Source organism: Hibiscus syriacus, unplaced genomic scaffold (assembly GCF_006381635.1).
Source record: "Hibiscus syriacus cultivar Baekdansim isolate YM2019G1 unplaced genomic scaffold, ASM638163v2 tig00000340_pilon, whole genome shotgun sequence".
Classification (NCBI taxonomy): domain Eukaryota; kingdom Viridiplantae; phylum Streptophyta; class Magnoliopsida; order Malvales; family Malvaceae; genus Hibiscus; species Hibiscus syriacus.
The window spans coordinates 7,733,870-7,761,810 of NW_024061783.1; the positions used below are offsets into that span (position 1 = coordinate 7,733,870).

The 27,941-nt window shown below is 33.3% G+C and overlaps 1 protein-coding gene across 1 annotated transcript; it reads right to left on the reverse strand.

Moving 5' to 3' along the window:
- Positions 1–2,271: 2,271 nt before the first annotated feature.
- On the reverse strand, positions 2,272–27,610 carry LOC120199513 (sodium/hydrogen exchanger 8-like). Its single transcript, XM_039200570.1, has 7 exons — positions 27,607–27,610; positions 26,351–26,356; positions 4,249–4,408; positions 3,165–3,256; positions 2,677–2,754; positions 2,502–2,605; positions 2,272–2,332 (listed from the first exon to the last, which is right to left on the reverse strand). The coding sequence occupies exons 2-7, from the start codon at positions 26,351–26,353 to the stop codon at positions 2,272–2,274; spliced, it is 498 nt and encodes a 165-aa protein (XP_039056501.1). The 5' UTR covers positions 26,354–26,356; positions 27,607–27,610.
- Positions 27,611–27,941: the final 331 nt, after the last annotated feature.

Sequence of the window (27,941 nt, forward strand, 5' to 3'; positions counted from 1 at the left end):
ATTTTTGCTTGACACGTTCTTATTATCAGTGTTTGGTTACCGCATCAGATGTCACTTAAGGTGAATATTTTATCTATAGATGAAATATTAATGGAGCATTTGATATTTGAGATGAGCACTACAACAAAAATGTTCTACAGCGGCGTTTTGAGAGTAAACGCCACTAACTTTACGTTTACATTTCAAATGCCACAAAATGGTAACTTTAGCGGCGTTTTTATATAAAATGTCATGATAGAGTATTACTTTAATGTCATTTTTATACAAAAGCCACAATAGGTTCACCCATAGTGGTATTTTATTAACAAACGACGTGACAAAGTAGTATTTTAGCGGCGTTTGTATAAAAATGTCATAATAGGGTTCATATATAGTGGCGTTTTTTCAACAAACGTCGCAAGAGAGTAGTACTTTAGCGGCGTTTTTATACAAACGCCGCAATAGGTTCATCTATAGTGGTGTTTTTTCAAAAAATGTCGCAATAGAGTAGTACTTTAGCGGTGTTTTTATACAAATGTCGTAATAGGGTTCATCTATAGTGGCATTTTTCAAAAAACACCCCAACAGAGTAGTACTTTAACGGCATTTTTTTACAAACACCGTAATAGTTTGCTATGTTTGTGGCATTTGGGTTTAAAAACGCTGTAAATTTTAAAAGTTTTATCTCCCTAACCCTTCAGCCCGATCTCACCTTTTATTTTCCCTAACATTTTTTGCACCCCATCGTGACCTTCACCTCCATACCCATCACGACCCTGTCGTTGTTCGCCGGTCGAGGCTTAGCTTTGGATTCGGATGTCTCCGTTTCTTCGCCGGTAAACAGGCAAAAAGCTGTCGTCGCTGAACAGTTCATTGAGAATCATTACAAGAACTACCTGCAAAGATTACACGAGCGCAAAGAAAGGTAATTACGATGGTCCAAACTATTGTTGCATCTAAATATCCACGTGCTCTTTTAATTTGATATTTTGCTAATTTTCAGTTGAATTTATTTTTTTTAGGTAATAATTGAAATTATTATGTTAAGTGGTGGATATGGTTAGCGTGGATGAAATTTGTTGGGCGGTTTTTTTAGAATTGAAATGTAATTTTATGGGATATTAACTGTTCGTTTAAGACGACGAGCACTGCAAAGGAGGGCTGAGGAAGCTCAGGTTTCGAGTGAGGAACAAGAAGAGATTATGAGGAATTTGGAAAGGAGAGAAACCGAATATATGAGGCTGCAAAGACGTAAAGTTGGAATTGATGATTTCGAACAATTAACTGTAATCGGGAAAGGTTTCAAATGTTTTTTGTATTAGAGCTCTTGATACTTGGTTAAAATTTTCAGTGATTTTTGAACTCGTTTCAATTATGCTTTAAAAGAAATTGCAAATTTAGATAATTACACCCATGGTTTGACACTTACCATTGTTTCAATGCAACAAACGCAGGTTAGGTTATGTCCACTACAGCAAAATAGAGTTTTAGCGGCGATTTTTTAGTCCTATAGCGGCGTTTTTAAGCGCCGCTAAAAGCGCTTGAGGCGATTGGAAAAACGCCGCAAGAAGCGCCGCTAAAAACAGCGCCGCTAAAGTTAGCGGCGTTTGAGAACAAAAAACGCCGCCATAGGTCAACATCTATAGCAGCGTTTTTGGAACATACGCCGTAAAAGGTCGATATCTATAGCGGCGTTTTTAGAAAAAACACCGCAAAAGGTCGAGATATATAGCGGCGTTTTTGGAACAAACGCTGCAAAATGTCGAGATCTATAGTGGCGTTTTTGGAACAAACGTCGCAAAAGGTCGAGATCTATAGCGGCATTATTGGACACAAACGTCGCAAAAAGTCAGATCTATAGCGGCATTTTTGGAACAAACGCCGCAAAAGGTTAGATTAATAGCGGCGCTTTTGGATACAAACGCCACAAAAAGGTCAGATCTATAGCGGCATTTTTGGACACAAACGCCGCAAAAGGTCAGATCTATAGCGGCGGTTTTGGGTACAAACGCCGCTAATTACCATTCTTAGCCAAGATTAATTGATATTTTGCATATTTCATTTTTGTTATACATCACCTAAATTTAATATCATGTAACTTTATATAAATAACAACAATCATAAATTTTAACAACAAAATAAATTAAAATTTATAAACATTAAAATTAAATGTAATGTAGCTTTGATTTTCATTACTTCGAAAATATTGAGTTCAAGTCCACATATGGAAAGAAAAATAATTTAGTATGCATATAATATAAGCTACAAATGTCATTTGGCTGGATTCCTGACCTAAGGCATTCCAAATTTTCTTGGAGATTCAACTTCTGCAACTCCTCCCATTTTTCTTTGTCTGCAACCATTTTCAAAGTTATTGGACATTTCTTAATGGAAAGCATAAGCGAAGGATGATCTCTTGCAACCTTCTAGACTACGCCCACCGCTGCCCACACTGAAACCGAAAAATTCAATAATGGCATCCCAACTAAATTCAATAATTGTTGAAAATGAAGGATACTTACGCTCCAAGTGAGACTTTGACCAGAACAGCAACAGGATCAGTGGCACTAAGAAGTCCCCCAAGCAACAGTGATGTTTTCCAGTTCCACTCATATGGAAAAGTAAGCTGCAATGAGAATATAATATTGTAATTACACAATTATAATATCAAATTTCTAAGCACGAAAGGTGGGATACCTTCAAAGCAGATCCAAGACAGAAGGTCGAAATAAGAACTCCAAGACCAGCAAGCAGAAGCATTTGTGCCATACACCTCTGTTGACACATTAGCCACAATTTTTCAAATTTCAAAGTCATAACTTAATGGATAGAATGATGTTTCAAACATACGGCAATTGAGGTGAAAAGGAAAATCTTTGGTAATATTTCCTTTGATTGGGAAATGAGAAATCAAACAAAGATGTTGAGTCCAACTACGAAGAAAAACCATTGAAAATAGCTAAAAGCCAAAAACTACAAGTAGTTACCAATAATCTAAAATAGGTCAAGCACGCAGACAAAGGGAAGAAAACAAAAGAAAGAAAGAATATAGACTAACACTTTAATGAGATTAAAGGGTTTTGAATGAAAGAACTCAAACCTCTGGTATTTAGAAGCATCTTTTTAAGTAAAACTGTGAAAATGATATTCTTATGCACTTATAAGCCAAGGAAGCAAAAACAGACCTTTATCTGGTGCACTTCCATATAAAATGCACTCTTGAAAAGTAAAGCAGGTAGAAAAACAGCTAATAGAAGGTCAGGATCAATGTTGTTCCCTATAAATCAGAAGTAATACCCGTAATTTATGACTTGTACTATATTCTGCAAAGCATGGATCAACCGCATTGACAATGAGTAAATAACTTCTAGAGGCAAGCAGAAGAAATCGTAAAAGACCATGTTCTAAAGAAAAGGAAATAAAAGAAACAAACTTGCAACAGTCTAGCATGACTAAATTTTGATACTCACTTATTGATCAATATAAATGTTCAAATTTATCTTACAGAGTTTTAAACTCCAGCAGATGGATTTCGTTCGAAATAACTAAACCATTAAGAATGAATTCATTTTCTATATACTCGCAGTGTAGTTTTTTTTTTTTAACTTTCACAAGCAAAGCTAAGGACTAGCTTTGGCCTTTTCTAAATACACTTTACTTGTGATTTGTAAATACAATTTCTCAAAAATTAATGAAAAAAAGATATCAGTTTCGCTTGTGGGGAAAATTTATTTTTCGTGAAGTTTTTATTTTTATTCTATAATAATAATAATAACCTAACTGAAAATAGAAATGGGCAAACTCTTGAACTCATTGAGTTAAAAAGGAAACTCCGGAGCATCAAAGATGAACTTATCAGTATTTTTATTTGGATAAGAAAATCAAGCACTGAAACAATATTAAAAGAGAAAAGCAGATAAAAGGAAAACCCCAGTAAATTAGTACTACTATTTTCTGGCAAAATAAAAAATTAAAATCCAGATTAGATCTGGTGACATACACTATTGAACTTAGATGAGTCAAGTTAATCTATTTTAGAAGCAAATGGATTAAAAATCAAATGAAGTTAGTATAAAACAATGAAATCAACAAATTCTGATATATGGGTAAATAGAAACAATAAAAGTGAAAGTCAAACCCCATCAAAGTTCAGTGGATAATTCTACTTCTCCTACGCTGATAATTTAAATTTTTCCTTATGATAATAATAAGAAGAAGGAGGAAGTGGAGAAGAAGAAGATGAATCGGTAAAGAGAGGAAGAGGCAAACCGAGAGAGCCGGAACCAAGGCCAATGATAAGCAAAGCAACAGTGTACGGGACTCTGGTACCGCGAAGAAGATGTCTGCAAGCAATTCCCAGTACCAAAGAAATCCCAACGAAGATAACCGCATCAACTGGCTCCGAAGAAGAAGAGCTAATCTCTTCCAGCTATTAGTCTGTTTCTTGTAGATTCAGGTTCAGATCCATCATTTGGATCTCGGTAGTTCAACTTCGGATTCCTCGCTCTTCAATTCCAGCGATGAGTTCTTCTAAAAATCTGAATAAGGGAATCAAAATCAAAGATAGCATAAAAACGAAAGTGAAATAGATGGGTTTGGGGTTTGGTAGTGAAGCAGATGGGTTTGGGTAAACGGCGGGATTGAAAAATGCGTGAGGGGGAAAAATGAAAAAGGGTTAAAGGGCGCGTGATTTAAAAATTGTAAACTTGCGGCGTTTGTAAATACAAACGCCACTAAAGTACGAGTCTATAGCGGCGTAAGTATATAAACGCCACTAAAGTACAAGCGTATAACGACATTTGTTTAAAACCGCCACTAAAGTACAAGTGTATAACAGCGTTTGTAAAAATAAACGCCACAAAATTACAAGTCTATAGCGGCGTTTGTATAAAAATGCCACTAAAGTATGAGCCTTTAGCGGCGTTTTTATACAAACGCCGCTAAAGTACTACTCTGTTGTGGTGTTTGTATAAAAATGCCACTAAAGTACGAGTCTTTAGCGGCGTTTGTATAAAAACGTCACTAAAGTACTACTCTATTGCGGCGTTTATTGAAAAAACGCCGCTATAGATGAACCTATTGCGGCGTTTTTATAAAAACACCGCTAAAGTTACCATTTTGTGGCGTTTGCTATGTAAACGCCGCTATATGTTTAAAATTAGTGGCGTTTACTCCCAAAACGCCGCTAAAAATGCCGCTGTAGAACAATTTTGCTGTAGTGGTCGTGCTAAAAGTACAGGAGAGATTTTATCCATGAAAAAGTTAAAGAAATCAGAGATGCTTAGTCGTGGATAGGTAACCCATCTAATAATACACTTTCGAAGTAGTAAGCTTTGTTGACTGTAACAATCCTTTATTACAGGCTTTGTTTTGTTCTTAGTAGTTTTGGTTGTTGGTTTAATCATACGATCACAAAGATTGTTAAATGTCTGAAAGTGATCATTAGCCTTTTTAGGGATGTCTTTAATGTGGAATTATTTGCAAGGTTATTTCCTACTTCCTTTTCTTTTAACTATCCTTTATTTTGGTATTATGGTATAACTGAATTTTGGCAGTTGGGCAAATATTTAATTTGACATTGAAAAATATATCATTCGACATACAATGAGTGACATCTAGTAATATATCATTGTCATCTAAGTTACAAGAAATTATGATCCGACATATCAGCTTCGTGATTAACTCTTTTATGTATTACATCCTTTTGTCTTTTATATCTAGAATAAGCACAAGTCTTAGAATAGTCATACTTGTATAGCTCATCTATTGTTTCTTGATATCTAGAGTATACTATAATTAACGAATAATTTGTGATATCACATATCAACTTATTCGAGCATGACCATGTTTTTCTAGTCTCACTCAATCAAGTGGTATGTGATATATTTCCTATTATGTAAGAAGGACAAATCATATCTTAATCATACACACCCCACTACATATATCGAGAGATATTCAATAACAATATTTATAGTGCAACCAGTTACTCAACATGTTTAACTGTATCAAAACATACAACAATATATGTTGGGATGGTATTGATCTCAAGTCTGAAGATCATACATATAGTCATCACCATGAGCAATGTTATGATCGTTACATAATAATCAAAGACATATGCTCATGATGGGTCAATCCAATACATTGTTCTCTAACAATATAACCATGTGACAATTCTGACATCTCTATGTCAATGACAACTCGTTGTCATCAATCAATAACATGTTAGTCTTAAGCGCATTATTATTGTTCATGCCCATAATAATACTTGACTATGGATCTTTTAATAATGTTATTATATGGACTTTATTATCTTTCAGTTTATGTTAAACACAGACATATAACTGAAAAAAATAATGGCAATGCCTTTATTCAATAAAATCGATAAATAAATGTATTACAATCATCATATGATTGGTTTTTGGGCATACTCTAACAGTTATATGTTAGTTTATGTGTATGGTCGTAAATATTCATTGCAATTTTGGATATTGCATCTTTCTAATAAAACTAGCCGTTTCTATAAAAGAATATCATTTATGTCAATATTATTATGAAAATATCGTTTTTGTAATTTTATAAATAAAAATATTAAGTCTATATACTTTATTAAGATAAAATATTATATAAATTATATAAATTATTTATTAAAAATAAAAATATTATTACAATAATAAATTATAATATTAAAATAATCATATTATATTATATTTTAAAAATTATTAATAAATATATTTTAAACATTTAATAATTTAATAATATTGTTTTTATGAAAATAATAAATTATTATTAATAATTTATTGTATATTATTGAAATAAGAATATACTATAATATATTATTATAATATAATTGAATATATTATTAAAATGATACTAAAATAATATATTAATATTAAATAAATAAATAAAATACTATTTTGAGTATGTATTCTTTGAAATGAAAATTTCAAAAATGATTTACAATTTTATTTTTCGTAAGTTATTTTCCAGAAAATACAAAAGAAATTATGTTGATCAAGAAAATGAATTATGTTAACATCTGTTTTTCGTCAAATAGACCCTAAATTATTATATCATATTACGTTATATTTTCATTTCAATTTTAACGATGGGGTGATTTATAACAATATTTCAATTGAATGATGAAATTGTACTTTTTAGAAAAAATTGTGATCTTTTATAGCCAACATAATAATAGAGTGATCTAAAATATAATTTATCTTAAATTTTATGTTATTCCTTTTATTAAATTATTTTTTTAAAATAAAAGTTAAATATGATATTGCTTTTATAAAATGGTCCTCCAACTATAGGGATTTGCTTTGTTGTGTCCCTCGACTATTAAAAGTTACAAAATGGTCACCTGACTATTCATTATGTTCCAAACTCGTCTTTTTCTGTTAAAAACGGTCGTTTGAGTTGGATTTTAACATGATGACTGAGATATGATAGACGTTTGAGATTATAAAATTAGATTTTATCACATCTCAGTTAGCAGGTTAATGTCTAGCTCAGACTATCGTTAATCTTTTAACGAAAAACATAATGACTAGTTTGGTGACCATTTTGTAACTTTTAATAGTCAGGATGGATGAGATTAATTTCTTTTTTTCTTTTCAATAAATATTTTCTTATTTCCTATTGTTAATCTTAGCCATTTATTTTCAGTCATCTAACGATCCTAAATCTATGTAAAACTATTTTAGTTTTACATTATGTAATAGGATCTTATCTTTATATATATAAATGGTTATGATTCATTTATACTTAGTATAAAAGTTTTACACCTTTTTAGGATCATTGGATGAGTGAAAATATGCAATTAAAATATCTTTTTGCATTTTCCAATGAATATCTTTTTATTTCTTAATGTTAATCTCAACCGTATATTTTTACTCATCAAACGATATTTTCTTAAAATAAAAATGGATTTAAGAGTATTCAAATCTAAAATCTAGTTATCACAACATTTAACTACTAAACCAAGCTAAACGTTGTCTATAATTGATAAATTTTTTATTTAGATTGTGTTTGATACAATATTTAATATTTTTAAATTAAATTTAATATTTTTTATTTTTTACTTTTATAATTATATGATCAATTAATTAAATTTACAATTTAATTAATAATTATAAATATAAAATTTTAAAATCTTCAATTAGGTTAAAATATTTAATTCATAATCAATATAAATATAAAAGTAAAAGGTTAAAAAAATTTAATTTAATTTAAAAATATAAAAACATTACATCAAACACAATTTAATATAAATATATATTTTCCAATCATGTTCTTGATTTACATCCTGATCTTAAATCTGAATCATGAATCATGTTTAAGTCATTTTTCAAGCACATTCACACCAAAATGCTCAATTTTAAGTTCCTTTTCTATTTTTATTTCCTTTATTTTTATCACAATAAAATTATAATACCATTAAATTGTTTCTAATTAAAATCAAAATTAAGATCAAATATATTATTATACATATTTATTTAATTATCACATCAATAATTTCATTAATGGTCGATGATTTTAATTCAATGAACAAAATAAAATTTAAGTAATAATTTAATACCCTGATTAGTTGACATTTAAAACAAAACCAAACCAAGTTGCATCCCAACAGGTCTATATTTGTTTGATCTCCTAATATTTTTAGGGTAAATTACGAGTTTAGTATCTAAATTATCAATTTTGATCTATTTTAGCATCTAAATTTTTAATTTTTTAAAAATCATACCTAACCTTACATTTTTATTTCGTTAGTACACCGTCGTTAACAAATTAACAACATAGCTGATATAGTAATTTTCAGTTGTTTTTTTATTTTTTAAATCATTATTTATATTAGGCTTAAGGGTCACTGTTGCCCCTATAGTAAACTTAATTTATCAATTTCGCCCTATTGTATTTTTGTATCAATTTAGGCCTCGAAATTGTTTAATTACATCATTTTATACCGTTGATCGTTTTGACTAACATAACCGTTAGTTTTTACTTATGTAGACGCCAGTTGTTTCCACGTCAGAGGACTGAAGTTGTGATTTCTCTTTTTTTTTTTCCATAGAACTAAAGTTGTAATTTCTCCTCTTCTTTCTTCTACCACCTCAAAACTACATAGTTTTGGTATCACAAATTTAATATTTTTTCACTTTATTTCTTTCCCCTTCCACCCGTGCTCTTCACTCTCAGATATGGTTACTCCATCGATTTCTAAGTCGCTTCATCGATCGATCACCGGTGACCACCGCGTTGGTCGTCAAATTCGACGGCCGATACTTTATTGTGATATAGATCTTGAAAAAACTTCTCGGCTCCTTTGAAGTAAAACACCTCCATTCACCGCTACTGATCGTATGAAGGTATCGATTTTGAGATATATTGTCCTCACCGTCAAAGGGAACATCTTCATTGTGGGAATCTTTCAACTACCGCCTACATCATCGGAAATCTTAAACCCCACAGTCGTCCGTTTCTTTTGATTTTTTGTTACTCTTGCTTCGAATAATATTGATTTGCATATTGTAAAACTGTGCCTGAAGTGGATCGTCCGACGTTGGTTCACCGTCGCTTGCTCTCTTGTTACTGTTGATTGCAGTGAGGCCACCAAGATGGAGTATTTTAAATACTTTAGTAAATATTTAAAATATTTTATTATTTAATTTTTAATAAATACCACGTCATCATAGAGCTACATCAGTAATATTAGCTGATGTAGAAACAACTGACGTCTATATAAGTAGAAATTAACGGTTCTATTAATCAAAACGGCCAACAGTGTAATTTGATATAATTAAACACCTTCGAAGATTAAATTGAAGTAAAATACTATAAAGAAGAAATTGATAATTAGACTACTACAAGGGTTAAATATGATTTTGAAAAAAAAATGAAAATGTAGATGCTAAACACATGGTGTCGTAACCGGTTTTCGCCCGGGCACGAAATATTTATTTGGTGGGAAAAGTGATGTGAATAAATGGTTTTGAAAATAATTTGGGAGTCGCCATCGGCCTTTTGGGTCAGGTAGGTCGAATACCTAAAAAAAAATCTTTTAAAAGAATTTTTAAGAAAACACCAATTAAAAGATAAACTGATCTGCGTTTTAACCAAAATTTCGTTCTTTTTAATAATAAAAAGGGATTCGTGGTCGGTTACGTTTAGGGAAGGATTAGCACCCCTACAATGCCCAAAATTGGTACTTTTTAATTATAAATTGTCTCTATTATTAGAAATTTAAAAATTCAAAATATATTTAATTTATAATCCTATTATTTCAAAATTATAATTATGAGAAAAAATAATTTATATATATTTATAAATAAAATATTTATTTAGTTAGAAATATCAGAAAAGAACTTCTAGGTGCCTTAAGACAGCTCTTTTCTTCGATATTAATAAATATTAATATAATAATTTAAATAAAATTAAATTATAATTTTTTTATAATATTTAATTTTAAAATACCAGAATAGGACATCCAGTTGTATTAAGACTGCCCTTTAATTCGATACTGAAAAATAAATAAATAAATATTAAAATAATTTATGTAAAAAAAATATAAATTATTATTTATCATATATATATTTATGACTATATAATAATAATAAAAATAATATTTAAATATATAAGTAAAATTAAAACATAAATAAACAATAATAAAAATAAGATTAGAACTATATATTTAAAAGCAATGAAAATATTTAAAATTAATTACTAAATTATAATCTAATAAAATTAAATACTTAATTTAATTAATTATTTAAAATTATAGGGATTAAACATGCTATTTTCCTTATTTATTAATTTGGTGACTAAAATAAAATTATATTAAATTCGAATATCAGATTAAAATAAATCAAAACATATGATTTGGGGTTAAAATATTAATAAATAAAATTTAGAGACCAAATTAAAAGGATTATAAATTCGATTTAGTGACTAAAATGTAAAACATATAGGATAGAGGGACTACGGATGGGGTTTAACAATTAAAAATTACACAAATAGCCTTTCCCAAAACGACGTCGTTCGGGAAGGGCTATTTAAAGCCAGAAACGGCTGGCCCTTCGGGCCAGCTCTCTCATTTCTCCCTTTATCATTCTCTCTCTAACTGAGAGAGAATGAAAAACGCTCTCCCTTCTCTCTAGCTTCCCTCGTCGGAGGGAAGCCGGTCACCGGGCGGTAGCCGTCTGCCGCCGTAATTCCCACCGCCAACCACCGCATCCGGTGGCCGGAAAAAAAATATTTTTACACCACAATGTAGATCAGACCGTCCTAATGACAGTTCCGATGCTCCTTTCTCTTAAATGGCTCCCGATCGGAGCAAATCTAAGAAAGTACCTTCGATTTTCGAAGGTTTTGGTGACGTTTGAAGAGGTCCAGCGGTCGTGGCTTCCTCGATAAGCTTCTCTCCTTTCTTTTCTTTTGTTTTTGGTTGCTGTGTTGTGGGGTTTCTTTTTTGTTCTCCGTTCTTCCTGGTTGTTGTTTTAGTGATTTGCTTTCTGTTTTTTTTTGTTCTCTGTTTTTGCTGGTTGTCCTCTGTTTTCTTTACAGGTTGGGTGATGGCTTTATAGCCATCACCGGCGCTTGTCTCGGACCGGTCCTAAGGGTGGAGTTCGGTGAGTCACCGAGCTATGTGGTGACTCACCCCTAGAGCTTGCAACGTGGGCGGCGGGTGTTGAAGCAGCAAAGCTTCTGGAGTCTTCAGCGAGGCGGCGGCGTCGTTGCTGAAGTGGGTTCGAGCATCTGGCAGCTGACCATCGGCAACGGTCTCTGGCAACTGGAGAGGTGGCTGCGGCGCTAGGGTTAGAAACCCTAGTTGAAACCCTAAATGTTTAGGGTTTCAATTTGGTCTGGGCCGGTTGATTGGGCCTTCTATTTTTGGGCTTGTAATTTTTATTATTATTATATATATATATATATATTAATAATAATAATTATTATTATTATAATAATAATTATTATAATAATAATAAATAAATAAATAAAAATAGATAAAAAGTTAGTATCTTCAGCTGCCCCTCTTTACTCATTCTTGTGTTAACAAGAATAGGGCAAAGACAAAAAGATAAAAAAAATTTTTATCCATTTTGACTTCACTTGATTATGATGGAGATGTTGAATAAATCCTTCTCTTCCTTCAGATGAGTTCTTCTCATTATGAACTTTCCACTGGGGATGATGTTGACCTATTTCCTTCTGTGATAGAGTCATTCAAAAGATTGAATAAGCTCTTCTCATTTTGAACTTCTTCTTTCTCCTTCAGATGAGTTCTTCTCATTATGAACTTTCTCTGGAAAGGTTGATGCTAATCTATCTGCTTATGTGATAGAATTATGCAAAAGGTTGAATAAGCTCTTCTCATTGTGAAATTTTTCTTCTTCAGATGAGTTCTTCTCATTATGAACTTCTTCTTCTTCAGATGAGTTCTTCTCATTATGAACTTCTCTGGAAAAAACTGATCCATCAAGTGATGGATTTGAGCAAAAAGTTGAACAAATTCTTCTCATTATGAACTTCTTCTTCCTTCTTCAGATGAGTTCTTCTCATTATGAACTCGAACTGGAAAAGCTGATCCATCAAGGGATGGATTTGAGCAAAAGGTTGAATAAATTCTTCTCATTATGAATTTCTTCTTCCTTCTTCAGATGAGTTATTCTCATTATGAACTTTTTTCTGGAAAAGCTGATCCATCAAATGATGAATTTGAATCTTTGCTAAAATCTTTAAAATTCCTGTCAAAATTCAACATGGATGAGAATGAATGAAAATGCACCTATTTTTGCAAATGCTTAAATATGATGCATGAATGTTAAGTTATTTGATTTCAGATTGGTGAACTGAGTATTTCTTCAGTTGTAGAAACCCAATAAATCTTTCTTCTTCAAATCAGAGAATCTATCATCTTTGATAAATGTAGATGTAGATATAATGTCACAAAACTTCTTGAGAATAAAACTCAATAGTATAGGCTCTTGAAAAGCTTGCATTCATGCAACATGTTGATTCTGATAACAAATCATCTGATTATGAAGTGATCTTTCAAGATGATTTCGCAGATATCGATAGTTCTTTTAATACCGAGAAAATCTTGAATTCTGATTCTGATGAGGAGAGTAAACTGTTATACTTGAAAATAAATGAGATTCTCAGAGGCTGAGGCTTCAATAGCCATGAAGAGATGTGGTTCAGATTCATCAATTACAAAATTGATAGATTTTATATGTGCTGCTCAAATGGCTAAGGCTGCTGATGCACTTCTTCCGGTAAAGGTAGGAAGCCATTATGCAATGATCCCAATTACAAGAAAAGGCGAAACTTGGGCTATGATTTTTGGGAAAGGAATAAGCAGAAGAAGCTTGAAAAGAAGCTTCTTAATGAAAACGATCATGCAGTTCATCTTTTAATTCCAATGATTGGTTATGTGGTTCCTACCGAACCAGATCAGATAACTCAAAGAACACTTCCAGAAGATGCTATTGGATTTTCTTATTTCTACTATGATCATATTTATCTTTCAAATCCAATGATTGGTTTTCGGGGTTCATATCAAACCAGATCAGATAACTCAAAGAACACTTCCAGAAGATGCTATGAGCACATTCATATTTCAAATCCAATGATTGGTTTTTGGGGTTCATATCAAACCAGATCAGATAACTCAAAGAACACTTCCAGAAGATGCTATGAGCACATTCATCTTTCAAATCCAATGATTGGTTTTCGAGGTTCATATCAAACCAGATCAGATAACTCAAAGAACACTTCCAGAAGATGCTATGAGTACATTCATCTTTCAAATCCAATGATTGGTTTTCGGGGTTCATATCAAACCAGATCAGATAACTCAAAGAACACTTCCAGAAGATGCTATGAGCACATGGCACTTGTTCCACTTGAATCTGATGAGGTGGAAATGCTTCTAGGTTTCCCTAAAAACCATATACAAGGATCTGTATAGAGACATGTTCCATGGTGGTATCAATGTCCTGTCTCTTTTCTCTGGGATCAATGATGCAGAGGTTGCCTTTTACTGTCTTGGCATACTTTTGAAAACAGATGTGCAAGAACTTAATGATGATCGGTTGGAGCAATTGATGAGTAGTTTTAATGGACTCGACCTTGTTGTTGGTGGCATCCAGTGTAACAACCTTACTGGAAGAAATAAACATCATTGTGATGGGCTTGAAGATTTTTGTTGGTGCATTTACTTGCAATGATTGCTACAACAAACTGTCTCTTCTGTTGCTCCAATATATCCCACTCTTTTCGAATCATGGAACGGTTTAGTTGATAGTAAAACTTGTCATTTTCAACTTTTGGAATACTGTAGCCAATGTTACCCTATATAACCAGAGTGCAGATAATGAATTGTTCATGGCTTTATGATGGTGATAATTTGCTTACTTTGTATTCCATGCCTTTAAAAGTATTAACATAAAGTGATATTCAGAAATCTTTAACTATTTCAAAATTATGTTAATTCATAAAAGAATAAATTGAATTTTCTAAAATAAATTGAATCTCAAATAAATTGAACTTGGAATTTATTAATAAATAGATAGAATTGTATTTAAAGTTATGGCAAGCATAAGAATGATAAAAATTCAAATGACTCAACAAATTATTAGCATAAGTATTTCTAAATTAATCAAATTGGCACAATTTAGAGTAATGATGTAAGCTTTTGTCTGGAAGATCTCAAACGTTGTCAAAATGCTTGTAGATGTGAAGTTTCTCCCAAACTATCAAAATCTTAAGAGGATTCAATTGCCAGATGCCTAATATCAATATGCATTTGAGCCGCCCATTCAGGTTTTCAACTCAAATCCTTCCTTTGGTTACAAGATGCCCTTTGCGGGTTTTCATCTTGACCCCCTTTTTTCTTTTTTCTTTTCTCTTTTTTCCTTTCTCTTTTTTCCTTTTTTTTCTCTCTTTTCTTTTTTTTTTATTTCTTCAAGCATAATATTTCTTGACAAAATTCGAGTTTATTGGATTTCTCAGAATTTTTCCATCCATTTCTGCCAAGATCAACGCTCCTCCGGAAAAGGCCTTTTTTACAACGTATGGCCCTTCCCAATTAGGAATCCATTTCCCACATAAATCTTTATGTATAGGCAAGATCTTTTTTAGTACTAGATCACCCTCTTGGAATTCTCTTGGATGTACTTTTTTGTCATGAGACTTCATCATCCGTTTCTTATACATCTGTCCATGGCAAATAGCTTTCAATCTTTTCTCCTCAATAAGGTTCAATTGATCAAATCTAGCTTGGATCCATTCGGATTCATCCAATTTTGTTTCTCTCAAAATTCGAAGCGATGAAATCTCAACTTCAATTGGTAAGACTGCTTCCATCCCGTAGACTAAAGAAAAAGGTGTTGCCCTAGTAGATGTTCGAACAGTAGTTCGGTATGCATATAAAGCAAAAGGTAACTTCTCGTGCCAATCTTTGTAAGTTTCAGTGGTCTTTGTAATGATTCTCTTGATGTTCTTATTTGCTGCTTCAACTGCCCCATTCATCTTTGGACGATATGCCACTGAGTTTGCATGTTTGATCTTAAACTGTGCACAAAGTTCAGTCATCATTTTGTTGTTCAGGTTCAGAGCATTATCTGTAATGATCCTTTCTGGTAAGCCATACCGGCAAACTATCTCTTTCTTTATAAATTTGCAAACTGTGGACCTCTTAATATTGGCATATGAAGCAGCTTCAACCCATTTGGTAAAATAATCAATTGCCACAAGGATGAAGCAATGTCCATTCGATGCTTTTGGTGTGATTGCACCAATGACATCTATTCCCCATATAGAAAATGGCCAGGGTGTTGTCATTACATGTAAAGGAGATGGGGGTACATGAATCTTGTCTGCATATATCTGGCATTTATGACATTTCCTTGCATAATCAATGCAATCTGTGTGCATGGTAGCCCAATAGTATCCATATCTCATTATTTTTCTGGCCATGGAAAGACCATTTGCATGTGTTCCACATATTCCACTGTGTACTTCTTCAATGATGCTTCTGGCTTCGCTGATATTTAAACATCTCAATAGCATTTGATCATTGCTTCTTCTATACATAATCTCGCCATCAAGAAAATATCCAGCAGCCATTCTTCTCAAGGTTCTTTTATCAATTTCAGATGCATTTTGTGGATAACTTTGATTTTTGATATATTGTAGGATATCATGATACCATGGTTTACCATCTTCCTCTTCCTCCACACTATAACAATGTGCAGGAATTTCATATACTTGCATTTTGATTGGCATCATATCAACTTTCTTAGTTGCCTGAAACATAGCAGCTAATGTAGCCAAAGCATCTGCCATTTGATTTTCTTCTCGAGGGAGATAATTGAAGGTGACTTTCTCAAATTCTTTCACTAATTTGAGGGTAAAATTTCGGTATTCCAACAATTTGGGATCTTTTGTTTCTCATTCTCCTCGTAATTGATACACCACTAACGATGAATCTCTATATATTTTGAGACATTTGATTTTTCTTTCTATAGCTGCTTTCAATCCCATGACACAAGCTTCGTATTCCGCCATGTTATTGGTGCAAAAGAACTCCAGTCTACTTGTAAAGGGATAATAAATATTTTCTGGAGAAATTAACACTGCCCCAATTCCTCGTCCCAAGGCGTTGGATGCTCCGTCAAAGTAAAGCTTCCAAGATGCAGATGTATCATTTGTTCTGACTTCTTCATTTATGGATATGCACAACAAATCTTCATCGGGAAAATTGAAACTCAAAGGCTGATAATCATTTGATACACGACTGGCCAGAAAATCAGCTATGACACTTCCTTTTATCGCTTTTTGGTTGACATATACAATATCAAACTCAGATAATAACATTTTCCATCTAGTCATTCTGCCTGTCAAAGCTGGTGATTCCATTAAGAATTTCAAAGGATCAAGTTTGGATATCAACCAAGTAGTATGGTATAACATATATTGTCTGAGTCTTCAAGTAGCCTACAACAAGGCACAACATAATTTTTGTATTGGTGGATATCGAATTTCACAATCAGTAAATTTCTTGCTCAGATAATAAATAGCTTTTTCTTTTCTTCCAGATTCATCATGCTGTCCCAGTACACATCCCATCGAATTTTCAAAGACCGTCAAGTAGAGAATTAATGGTCTATCAGGCATTGGTGATACTAAAATGGGGGCATTGGATAAATATTTCTTAATAATATCCAAAGTTTCTTGACATTCATCATTCCAGACTTCAGGATTGTTCTTTCGAAGTAATTTGAACACTGGATCACATTTGTCAGTTAATTGAGAAATGAACCGAGATATATAATTTAATCTTCCCAAAAAGCCTCGAACTTCTTTTTTTGTATTGGGTGGTGGAAGATCTTGAATTGCTTTTACTTTATCTGGATCAATCTCGATTCCTTTTTTGCTGACCATAAATCCCAAAAGTTTCTCGGAAGTTACCCCAAAAGTGCATTTAGCGGGGTTGAGTTTTAATTGATACTTCCTCAATCTTTGGAAAAGCTTTCTCAGATTTTGAATATGTTCTTCTTCAGTTCGGGATTTGGCAATCATGTCATCTACATATACTTCAATCTCTTTGTGCATCATGTCATGAAACAAAGTTACCATGGCTCTTTGATATGTTGCCCCTGCATTTTTTAATCCAAATGGCATCACTTTATAGCAGAATGTGCCCCACATGGTTACAAATGTTGTTTTTCCATGTCTTCAGGATTCATTTTTATCTGATTATATCCTGAAAAGCCATCCATGAATGAAAACCATGCGTGTCCTGCAGTATTGTCTACCAAGGTGTCTATGTGGAGTAATGGAAATCTATCTTTCGGACTAGCTTTGTTGAGATCTCTGTAATCCACACACATTCGAACTTTCCCATTTTTCTTTGGTACGGGAACAATGTTGGCTACCCATTCTGGGTATTTGGCTACCTGTAGGAAACCTGCATTAATCTGTTTCATCACTTCCTCTTTGATTTGTAACAACATTTCTGGCCTCATTCGCCTGAGCTTTTGTTGGACCGGTTTATATTCTGGGTTGATTGGAAGCTTGTGCATTACTATATCTATACTCAAACCAGGCATATCTTGATAAGACCAGGCGAAGATATCTTTGAACTCTTGAAGAAGATTTATCAATTCTTGTTTTATCTGGATTGTCAAAGTAGTACCCATTTTCACCTCTTTCATTTCTTCATCTGTTCCCAGATTTACAGTTTCAATCTCTTCTTTGTGAGGTAGAATTTATTTATCTTCTTTTTCTACCAGTCTTAATAATTCAGTAGGAACATCACATTCTAGTTCATCCTCACACCCATTGATTTCTTCCAGACATATGGGCTGCTCTAAATTTATCTCTTGATTAAATTTAGGAATAAACATGCTATTAACATTGTGACACCTGCAAATTTAAGTCGGACATATTTCCGAAAGAATATAGTAAATTTATGAAATAAATAAATGTAAAAATGTAAAAAAATGTAAAGAATGATTGCCATCTGAAAATTTTAAAGAAAATTTCTTATATTTAATATTAGGTGAACTTAACATAATTTCCTTTACAAGATAACAAAAAGTTTTCATACTTTTGGGCTAAACATAAAGATTAGTTCTGAATATTACTCTGCGTTAATATTAAAAACTATAGGAAGGTCTTCAGTGGTCCAATTGTTGAGTGTTTCTCCAGGAAAACATGGGCGAATCCTATCCAAGTATTTGCCAGTCTTGTTGTCATTCATGATCATGTTGATAAATAATCCATTCATAGCTTCTTCAACTATGCTTTGATCTTTCATCAACTTTTCTTCTTTAAAGGCCTCAACAAGCTGTTGTTCTACATTAATTGTTCCTCCTGATCTGAATGTGGTCTTCAACTGTGGGAAAAACATGTGCTCCCAAAGGATTTCTTTTCCTTTCAACCTTGCCTTTCTGTCTTCACACCTTCTTTTCATCTCTTTGTTCTTTTGCTGAAAATTGGGCTTAAATCCAAGCCCAAAACGATCTTTCTTCATCTTTATACTTACAGGAACTGAAATCCCTTGAAGATTCGTTCCTAAACCTTTCCCAGCTTTAGCTCCGATGCCTAAAGTTTGTCGTACCATCATCTTGGTACAATAAGATAATCTGGGATATGGAATTTTGCTTCCTTCTGCAATAAAGGTTGCATTGACAAATTCAAGAGCTTGGAAAGAGCATTCAAGAGCATCATCATTGGTTTCAATATATGGAACATCACTTGTTATAGACGCAATGATTTCTTCTTCAGCTCCTACGCATATTAGTTATCCATCAACAACAAATTTCAATTTCTGATGTAATGAAGAAGGAACAGCTCCTGCTGAATGAATCCATGGCCTCCCTAATAAACAATTATATGTAGGGTGGATGTCCATCATCACAAAGTCAATATTGTACACGACTGGTCCGATTAACAACGGTATTTCCATTTTCCCAAGCACCTCTTTTTGAGTACCATCAAAGGCTCATACTACATTCTGATAACTCTTCATGTGTGATTTATCCACAGGCATTCTTTGAAGTGTGACTAGAGGCATCAAGTTGAGAGCGTATCCATTGTCAATCAATACTCCTGGCAAAACATGACCATGACAATGTGTCGTGATATTCAAAGCTTTTACTGACCCCATTCCGCCTTCAGGTATTTCATCATCCGTGAACGTTATGTAATTGTCAGCGGCTATATGTCCCACAATTCTGTCAAGTTTATTGAGGGATATGTCTTCAGGGATAAAGGTTTGATTAAGCATTCTCATCAAAGCATTTCTATGTGCTTCTGAATTCATCAATAGATCAAGAATAGAAATTCTCGCTTGTTGTTTGTGTAGTTGTTCAACCACACTATACTCACTATGTTTCAGGAATTTCAAAAATTCTTGCGCTTGTTTTTCTGTTACAGGCTCATTGAATGCTGGAGGGGATTCATCATCAAATACCTTTTGGGGTATTACCATGGCTTTTCCTTTTGTTTTCACTTGTTCCGAAGCATTGGATGTTTTGGGAGAGTAAAATCTCCCACTTCTTGTAAAGAATCGACTTCACTCACTGCTTCAGATGTCGAACCCAGACTCTGTATTTTCTCTTCTGTTTTTCTAGAGAAACAGATCCTCCTACCATTGAAACATTGGTAGTATAATTCCAAGGTACCCTGCGGGTATCTTTGTATGAAAATAGTAAAGGAGTTATGATAACTACTTTCGGCTTTGTTGGTGCAGGAATTACTGTAGATGATTTCACATTAATGATCACAGGATCATTTGTTCTTTGACTAGGTTTAGAATCCTCTGATGAGCAAACATCATCTTCTTTCTTCCCTGGTTCTTCTTCAAAGAATTCTATCTCTCTGCTATTCATCAATTTTTGCACCAAATCCCTAAACTCAGGACATAGTTGAATTTCATGCCCCTTCTCTTGATGATATGCACAATAATTATTGCCTTCATTATGCTTTGGCCTAAATTGTTGTGGAATTATACCGGCTAAAGAGAGTTGTTGAAATACCCAAACAAAAGGAGATTTAATTTCATAAATGTCAGTTTTTGCTTTCTTTCTGTTCTCTTCCTGAATTGCATTCACGTTTTTATCTCCATGATTAGGCAATGGATGATTTGATGTAGATGGTGAATTGAATTCCAACTTTCCAGTGTTGATCAAATTTTGAACCACCCTTTTGAATGCCAAACAGTTTTCAATAGAATGACCCATAATTCCTTCATGGTAAACACAGTGTGCCTTTACATCATACCATGGAGGGAATGGTGGTTGCATGGGAACCAAAGGATAGGGCCGTATGACATCTTCTTTTAACAGCGAATCATAGATCTCAGCATATGGTACTGGTAAAGGTGTAAAAGACAACCTTTCATTTTCCTTTCGAGATCCTCTGGACTCTGCTCGATTAGTGTTTGTTTCCTCTTTCTTAACCCTTGGCTGGGTTATTGTAACACTTTTCGATAAATCCTTGTTGTAAGAGTTTGCATTGTTGATTTCATTCTCTTTTTTCCGGTACATAGGTCTTTTGGAACTAGACCCTTCATTTGATTCAATTTTGCCACTTTTCAAGACATTTTCAATGAGTTCTCCAGAAATGACCAAATCTGCAAAATTTCTGGTTGCATTCCCCATTAGATGATTTAAATAAGGAGCTTTCAATGTATGGACAAATATTAATGTGGCCTCTTTTTCTGACAAAGGTAGTTGAACTTGGGCTGCTGTGTCACGCCATCTCTGAGCATACTGTCTGAACGTTTCGTTATTCTTTTTCTCCAAATTTTGGAGAGTCCATCTATCAGGGACCATGTCTGTTACGTGGCGGTACTGCTCTAAGAATGCTTTAGCCAGATCTTTCCAAGATCTAATGTTGGCTTTGGTCAATTGAGTATACCATTTTAAGGCTGGTCCTGTCAAACTATCTTGAAAGCAGTGAATTAACAATTTCTCGTCTTTCACATATCCTGTCATTCTGCGACAAAACATAGTAATATGGGATGAAGGGCATGTGGTACCGTCATATCTATCAAATTCGGGAACTTTGAACTTGATGGGGAGGATTAAGTCTGGAACCAAACTTAACTCACTAGCGTCAAACCCATAGAATGATTCAGTTATTTCTACGGATTTCATTCGTTCTTCTAAGCTCTTGATCTGTCTGGTCAATTCTTCATTTACTTTTTCTTTCTCATTCAGCTCATTCAAATCTTGGATTAAATGTTCAGCATTAAAATCCCCTATTTTCACATCTGATATAAGTGGATTTTTGCTTGAAGATGCAGGATCCACTTGTCGATTTTCATGTGGTTTAGCTTCTTGAAATGCTGATGTGTGGGCATTGATTTGTATAGGTGTAGTACCAGAGTGATAAATTGGTTCTGGTGGAAAACCTAAAGGATACATAGGTTCTTGGTCGAAAGATACAGGATTTTCATGCATTTTTTCAATGATAGCCTGCCTTTTAAACATGTCTTCTATTTTCTGCATCATGCTATCTTGTGAATTTGCAATACTGGCTTCAATTTTCTCCAGCTTCATTCTCATTTCTGCTTGTTCTTTATTATGTTGTTCCTCAATACGTTGTATTTTATCCTCCATAATTCTCTTAGTAGTTTGTCTACTACCGTAGTGATGTTGTATTTCTCTTTTGGCCAGAATAACTGCGATTGAAAAATCTTATGATATTATTACACTTTTTCAAATTTTAATTAATGAATTTTATCTTAATAATAAAAATTATCCATAAAGAAAATCATGAAATGAATAATGAATGTATGCAAAATGTATGTATGCAAAAAGGTATTGATCCCAAAAAGTTAACTGTCATAGAACAACTTTCATCGGCATACAAAAGTTTCTTTATAATAGTTCATAACTACAGATAAGGCGTAGCTTTCCTATTAAGCTCTATAATTTCTTTCATTAACCATGACACCTTCTTTCCGAACTTAGAAACTGGATCAACGTGATGCTCAATTATTTTAGCTTCAACAGCTAGTTCCCCAACATATCTAGCAACTTCGCTCATTTGTACCATGGCCTCGAATACCATATTACTTCTTTCTTCACTTCTTTCTACATAAAAATCAGTTGACTTTTGCCATTGTTCATTAGTTCCTTCAAGAGTTTGCTCTAACTCAGTGATTCTGACTTGACAATTGTACAGAGTTTTTTCAAGATCTCTAATGCGTCTTCGCAGTGAAGTACTTTCCTCATTACTTTCTTTGAGATCATTAGGTCCTAGACGAACCTTTTCTTGAAATAATGATTCTTCAAGTTGCAAAATGTAAGCATTAAACTCTGCATTTTTGTTTCTAGACTGATCCAGATCTTCTTCAAGTTTTGTTCGTGCTTCTTGCGTTCTTTGATTAAGCTTCTGGATTTGAACATTCTTGTTTTTGCATCTTTGCATCCAATTGCTAGCCATTTCTTGCTCTACCTTAAGTTTGGTGTTGAAATTCTTTCTTTCCAGCTCCCATTTTTCTTTTTCAATATTGAACTCTTCAATCTTTTGGCCTCTGACTTCAAGTTCGGCAATCAGCTGGTTCATTTCAGATTCAAATCCCTTGAACATGATATTTTTCTCACCTTCAAATTTATCAAAGATGTCATTCTTCATCTCTTCTAAATCTTTGGCTCGATCCCTTTCTCTTTGCATTTCATTCATGATCTCGCGGTGTTCAGCTTTGTGTTTTATAATTCGCTCTCTTCTGTCAACCTCAAAATCTTCTATTTTTTGCTTTCCTTTCTCAAGGCTTTTGAGTAGACTGCTATTCTTTCCTTTTAGATCTTCAACTCAACTTTTCTCGATGTTCAATTCTCTGGTCATCTGTACTGTTGATTGACTTGGTCCTGATGCTTTCCGGGATTTATATAACTCCTGGTAATTTTTCTTTAATGCTCTAAATTCACCATCAACTTTTTCTTTGTTTTCTCTCAACATTGCACATTGTGATGAATGAAAGTCAATGTCAACACCCAACATAGCTTTATCTCGTCTCATTTGCTCTAATTCTCTCGACCAACCTTCTCTTTCTGCTTCAAACTCAGCTCTCAGGATTTCAATCTCTGATGGAACCACCTTAATGCGATCTTCCATAGAGATATCCTCATTTTGATCTGGTAGAGGAATATTTTCATTTTTCCTGACAGATCTCCATTCCTCATAATCAGGAGTTAGCATTTCTTTTGCTGCTTTAGCTCGGATACAAAAAGTTGTTTTCCAAGCTGTAAAGGCTTCCATGATATTTCTCTTATAATTTTTGCTGTGGAATGTGAACTCAGATGAATGTAATCCAGCAGTGACAGGTACAAATTGACGACCTTCATACTGTCTTATGACCAGAAGTGGTGCATATCCAATTCCTCCCCACAATCCGAGCAGCATTATCCAATTGTAATCACCACATTTATAAAAGAATTCTCTTTGGATTTGCCATGGGGCTCGTCAAACAATGTCATTGCTTTGCAGATTTCGAAAGAAATTAATCCACATATCTTTCTTAATTTCTTTCAGTCATTCTTGCTCCAGAAATTCTTTTAATGGTGAGTAATCCGTATTAAAGCGTCGGTATGAAACCTTTTATGTCCTCCAGAAATGGCTACGGATCCAAACATATAACAACTGGGTACACCCTGAGAATCGTCCACCTCCTAGCTTTCTACAAGCATTTAACGATCTGAAAGTCTCTGCTAGAATTACAGAAGCAGGATTAATCTTTTTTGGTAGCTGCTCAAACAAATCTACTACTGCAGCTTCAATATATCCCAATACTTTTGGGAAGATGACCATACCATACATACCCAGAGCAAATAGATCGAATCGTACTTTAGTGTCTGGATGACTCTGAATAAGTTCTTTAATGTTAGTCCAAGAAATGCCTTCGCTTTCGTCTTTTTGTTTTGTACGGGATGCCACCCATTCTTCTCGTACTCCGGCAATCTTTGCTAATTTAACTCGAAAGGGTTGAGTTTTAATTGACTTTGAATAAATTCGATTCTCCAAAGCCCCTTCTATATGTAGCAAAGTTGTGTACTATTCAATAGTAGGGACCAAGTCCTCCTTATTGAGAGTGAAGCAATTGTACTCAAGATTCCAGAATTGAATTAGGGCTCGAAGTAAGTCATCATCAACTTCGACATAAAGCAAATATGGGATGTCTCCGTAAGTCTGATAAAACTGTAATTTTTTGTTTGAGTCCCAACTTTCCCAAATGCTTCACAAATCTTGCATGTCATTTCTTTTTAGCGAAACTGGAGCATAACTGACCAAGTCCGATACATAGTCATCTTGCAGACTGTCTCCTCCTTGTCTTTGTAAGTCCTCAGCCCACTGTCTTACTTCTGAGTTTAAAATTATTTGATTTGAACACTTTTTATCCATGGATGAAGGCTTTCCAATGAGACAATTAACACGAGGATCAATGCCTTTTATCTTGTATGATGCTATGTAAACAGAAGAAATAAAGAACACACAAAAAGAAATGAATTAGTTTACATAATAAAAAAATTTAATAATAATATCTACCTAAATATCCTTATTTAAACATGCTTTTTTTCATAATTTAAATAATTTAAATTCACATGTAATTTAATCAGTAAGAGAATAAATAAATTAAAAAGAAAGTTAGAATTCATTTCTCCTGTGTGTACACCTATTTTGGACAAAATTTTGGCATGGCTTCAGATCAGAAGAGTTTCTAGGGTTTATTATATGCAGGGTTTCAGATCTAAGAATAAAGGTACCCGAATTGTCCTTGTTAGTGCCCCCTTGGGCTGTTAACCCTCAATCCTAGTCCATCACAGACTAAAGTAGATTGAGTTCAATTCGAGGGGATACACTTCTCTATGTCTGACACGGAAAATAAATTCTCACGAAGACATAGAGCATATGAACCCCGAAAGTTACTTGCTAGGTCTGACACGGAGAATAAATTCTCACGAAGACGTCGCTTTCACTCCCACTTAAAAGGGACAAACTCAATTATAGAGCTTTATGTTATGCAATGCAAGTGTTGTGTGTGAGGAGAAATGATCAAACCTTTGACAGAAAAATAAATAATGAAATAAAATACTTGCAAATAAAATGAAATATTAATAAGAAAATGTATAAATGCTATGAAAATAATAAGTATATAAAAAATTTGAAAAGAAAGAATTATAAATCAAATATATGAATTTTTAATTTATAATTAATAGAGACAATTTATAATTGATTTTAAAAGTTTGGCCGTCCCCAGCGGAGTCGCCAAGCTGTCGTAACCGGTTTTCGCCCGGGCACGAAATATTTATTTGGCGGGAAAAGTGATGTGAATAATGGTTTTGAAAATAATTTGGGAGTCGCCATCGGCCTTTTGGGTCAGGTAGGTCGAATACCTAAAAAAAATCTTTTAAAAGAATTTTTAAGAAAACATCAATTAAAAGATAAACTGATCTGCATTTTAACCAAAAATTCGTTCTTTTTAATAATAAAAAGGGATTCGTGGTCGGTTACGTTTAGGGAAGGATTAGCACCCCTACAACGCCCAAAATTGGTACTTTTTAATTATAAATTGTCTCTATTATTAGAAATTTAAAAATTCAAAATATATTTAATTTATAATCCTATTATTTCAAAATTATAATTATGAGAAAAAATAATTTATATATATATTTATAAATAAAATATTTATTTAGTTATAAATATCAGAAAAGAACTTCTAGGTGCCTTAAGACAGCTCTTTTCTTCGATATTAATAAATATTAATATAATAATTTAAATAAAATTAAATTATAATTTTTTTATAATATTTAATTTTAAAATACCAGAATAAGACATCCAGTTGTATTAAGACTACCATTTTCTTCGATACTGAAAAATAAATAAATAAATATTAAAATAATTTATGTAAATAAAAATATAAATTATTATTTATTATATATATTTATGACTATATAATAATAATAAAAATAATATTTAAATATATAAGTAAAATTAAAACATAAATAAACAATAATAAAAATAAGATTAGAACTATATATTTAAAAGCAATGAAAATATTTAAAATTAATTACTAAATTATAATCTAATAAAATTAAATACTTAATTTAATTAATTATTTAAAATTATAGGGATTAAACATGATATTTTCCTTATTTATTAATTTGGTGACTAAAATAAAATTATATTAAATTCGAATATCAGATTAAAATAAATTAAAACATATGATTTGGGGTTAAAATATTAATAAATAAAATTTAGAGACCAAATTAAAAGGATTATAAATTCGATTTAGTGACTAAAATGTAAAATATATAGGATAGAGGGACTACGGATGGGGTTTAACAATTAAAAATTACACAAATAGCCCTTCCCAAAACGACGTCGTTCGGGAAGGGCTATTTAAAGCCAGAAACGGCTGGCCCTTCGGGCCAGCTCTCTCATTTCTCCCTTTATCATTCTCTCTCTAACTGAGAGAGAATAAAAAACGCTCTCCCTTCTCTCTAGCTTCCCTCGTCAGAGGGAAGCCGGTCACCGGGCGGCAGCCGTCTGCCGCCGTAATTCCCACCGCCGGCCACCGCATCCGGTGGCCGGAAAAAAAATATTTTTACACCACAATGTAGATCGGACCGTCCTAATGACGGTTCCGGTACTCATTTCTCTTAAATGGCTCCCGATCGGAGCAAATTTAAGAAAGTACCTTCGATTTTCGAAGGTTTTGGTGACGTTTGAAGAGATCCGGCGGTCGTGGCTTCCTCGGTAAGCTTCTCTCCTTTCTTTTCTTTTGTTTTTGGTTGCTGTGTTGTGGGGTTTTTTTTTTGTTCTCCGTTCTTCCTGGTTGTTGTTTTAGTGATTTGCTTTCTGTTTTTTTTTGTTCTCTGTTTTTGCTGGTTGTCCTCTGTTTTCTTTGCAGGTTGGGTGATGGCTTTATAGCCATCACCGGCGCTTGTCTCGGACCGGTCCTAAGGGTGGAGTTCGGTGAGTCACCTATGTGGTGACTCACCCCTAGAGCTTGCAACGTGGGCGGCGGGTGTTGAAGCAACAAAGCTTCTGGAGTCTTCAACGAGACGGCGGCGTCGTGGCTGAAGTGGGTTCGAGCATCTGGCAACTGACCGTCGGCAACGGTCTTTGGCAACTGGGGAGGCGGCTGCGGCACTAGGGTTAGAAACCCTTGCTGAAACCCTAAATGTTTAGGGTTTCAGTTTGGTCTGGGCCGATTGATTGGGCCTTCGATTTTTGGGCTTGTAATTTTTATTATTATATATATATATATATTTTAATAATAATAATAATTATTATTATTATAATAATAATTATAATAATAATAAATAAATAAATAAAAATGGATAAAAAGTTAGTATCTTCACATGGTATACTTTTTTTTTAAATAGTCTAGAATGATTATAAAATAATATTTATTTATAATATTTCTTAACTATTGACAACGC

Bases quoted from the DNA above. Each gene is read 5' to 3' on its own strand.
- LOC120199513 (XM_039200570.1), bottom strand. The intron at 3,257-4,248 runs GTTTGCCTCTTC...TCTGATTTATAG, and splicing joins CCTTGGTTCCGGCTCTCTCG to GGAACAACATTGATCCTGAC. The intron at 2,755-3,164 runs GTCTGTTTTTGC...ATGTGTCAACAG, and splicing joins TGGAAGTGCACCAGATAAAG to AGGTGTATGGCACAAATGCT.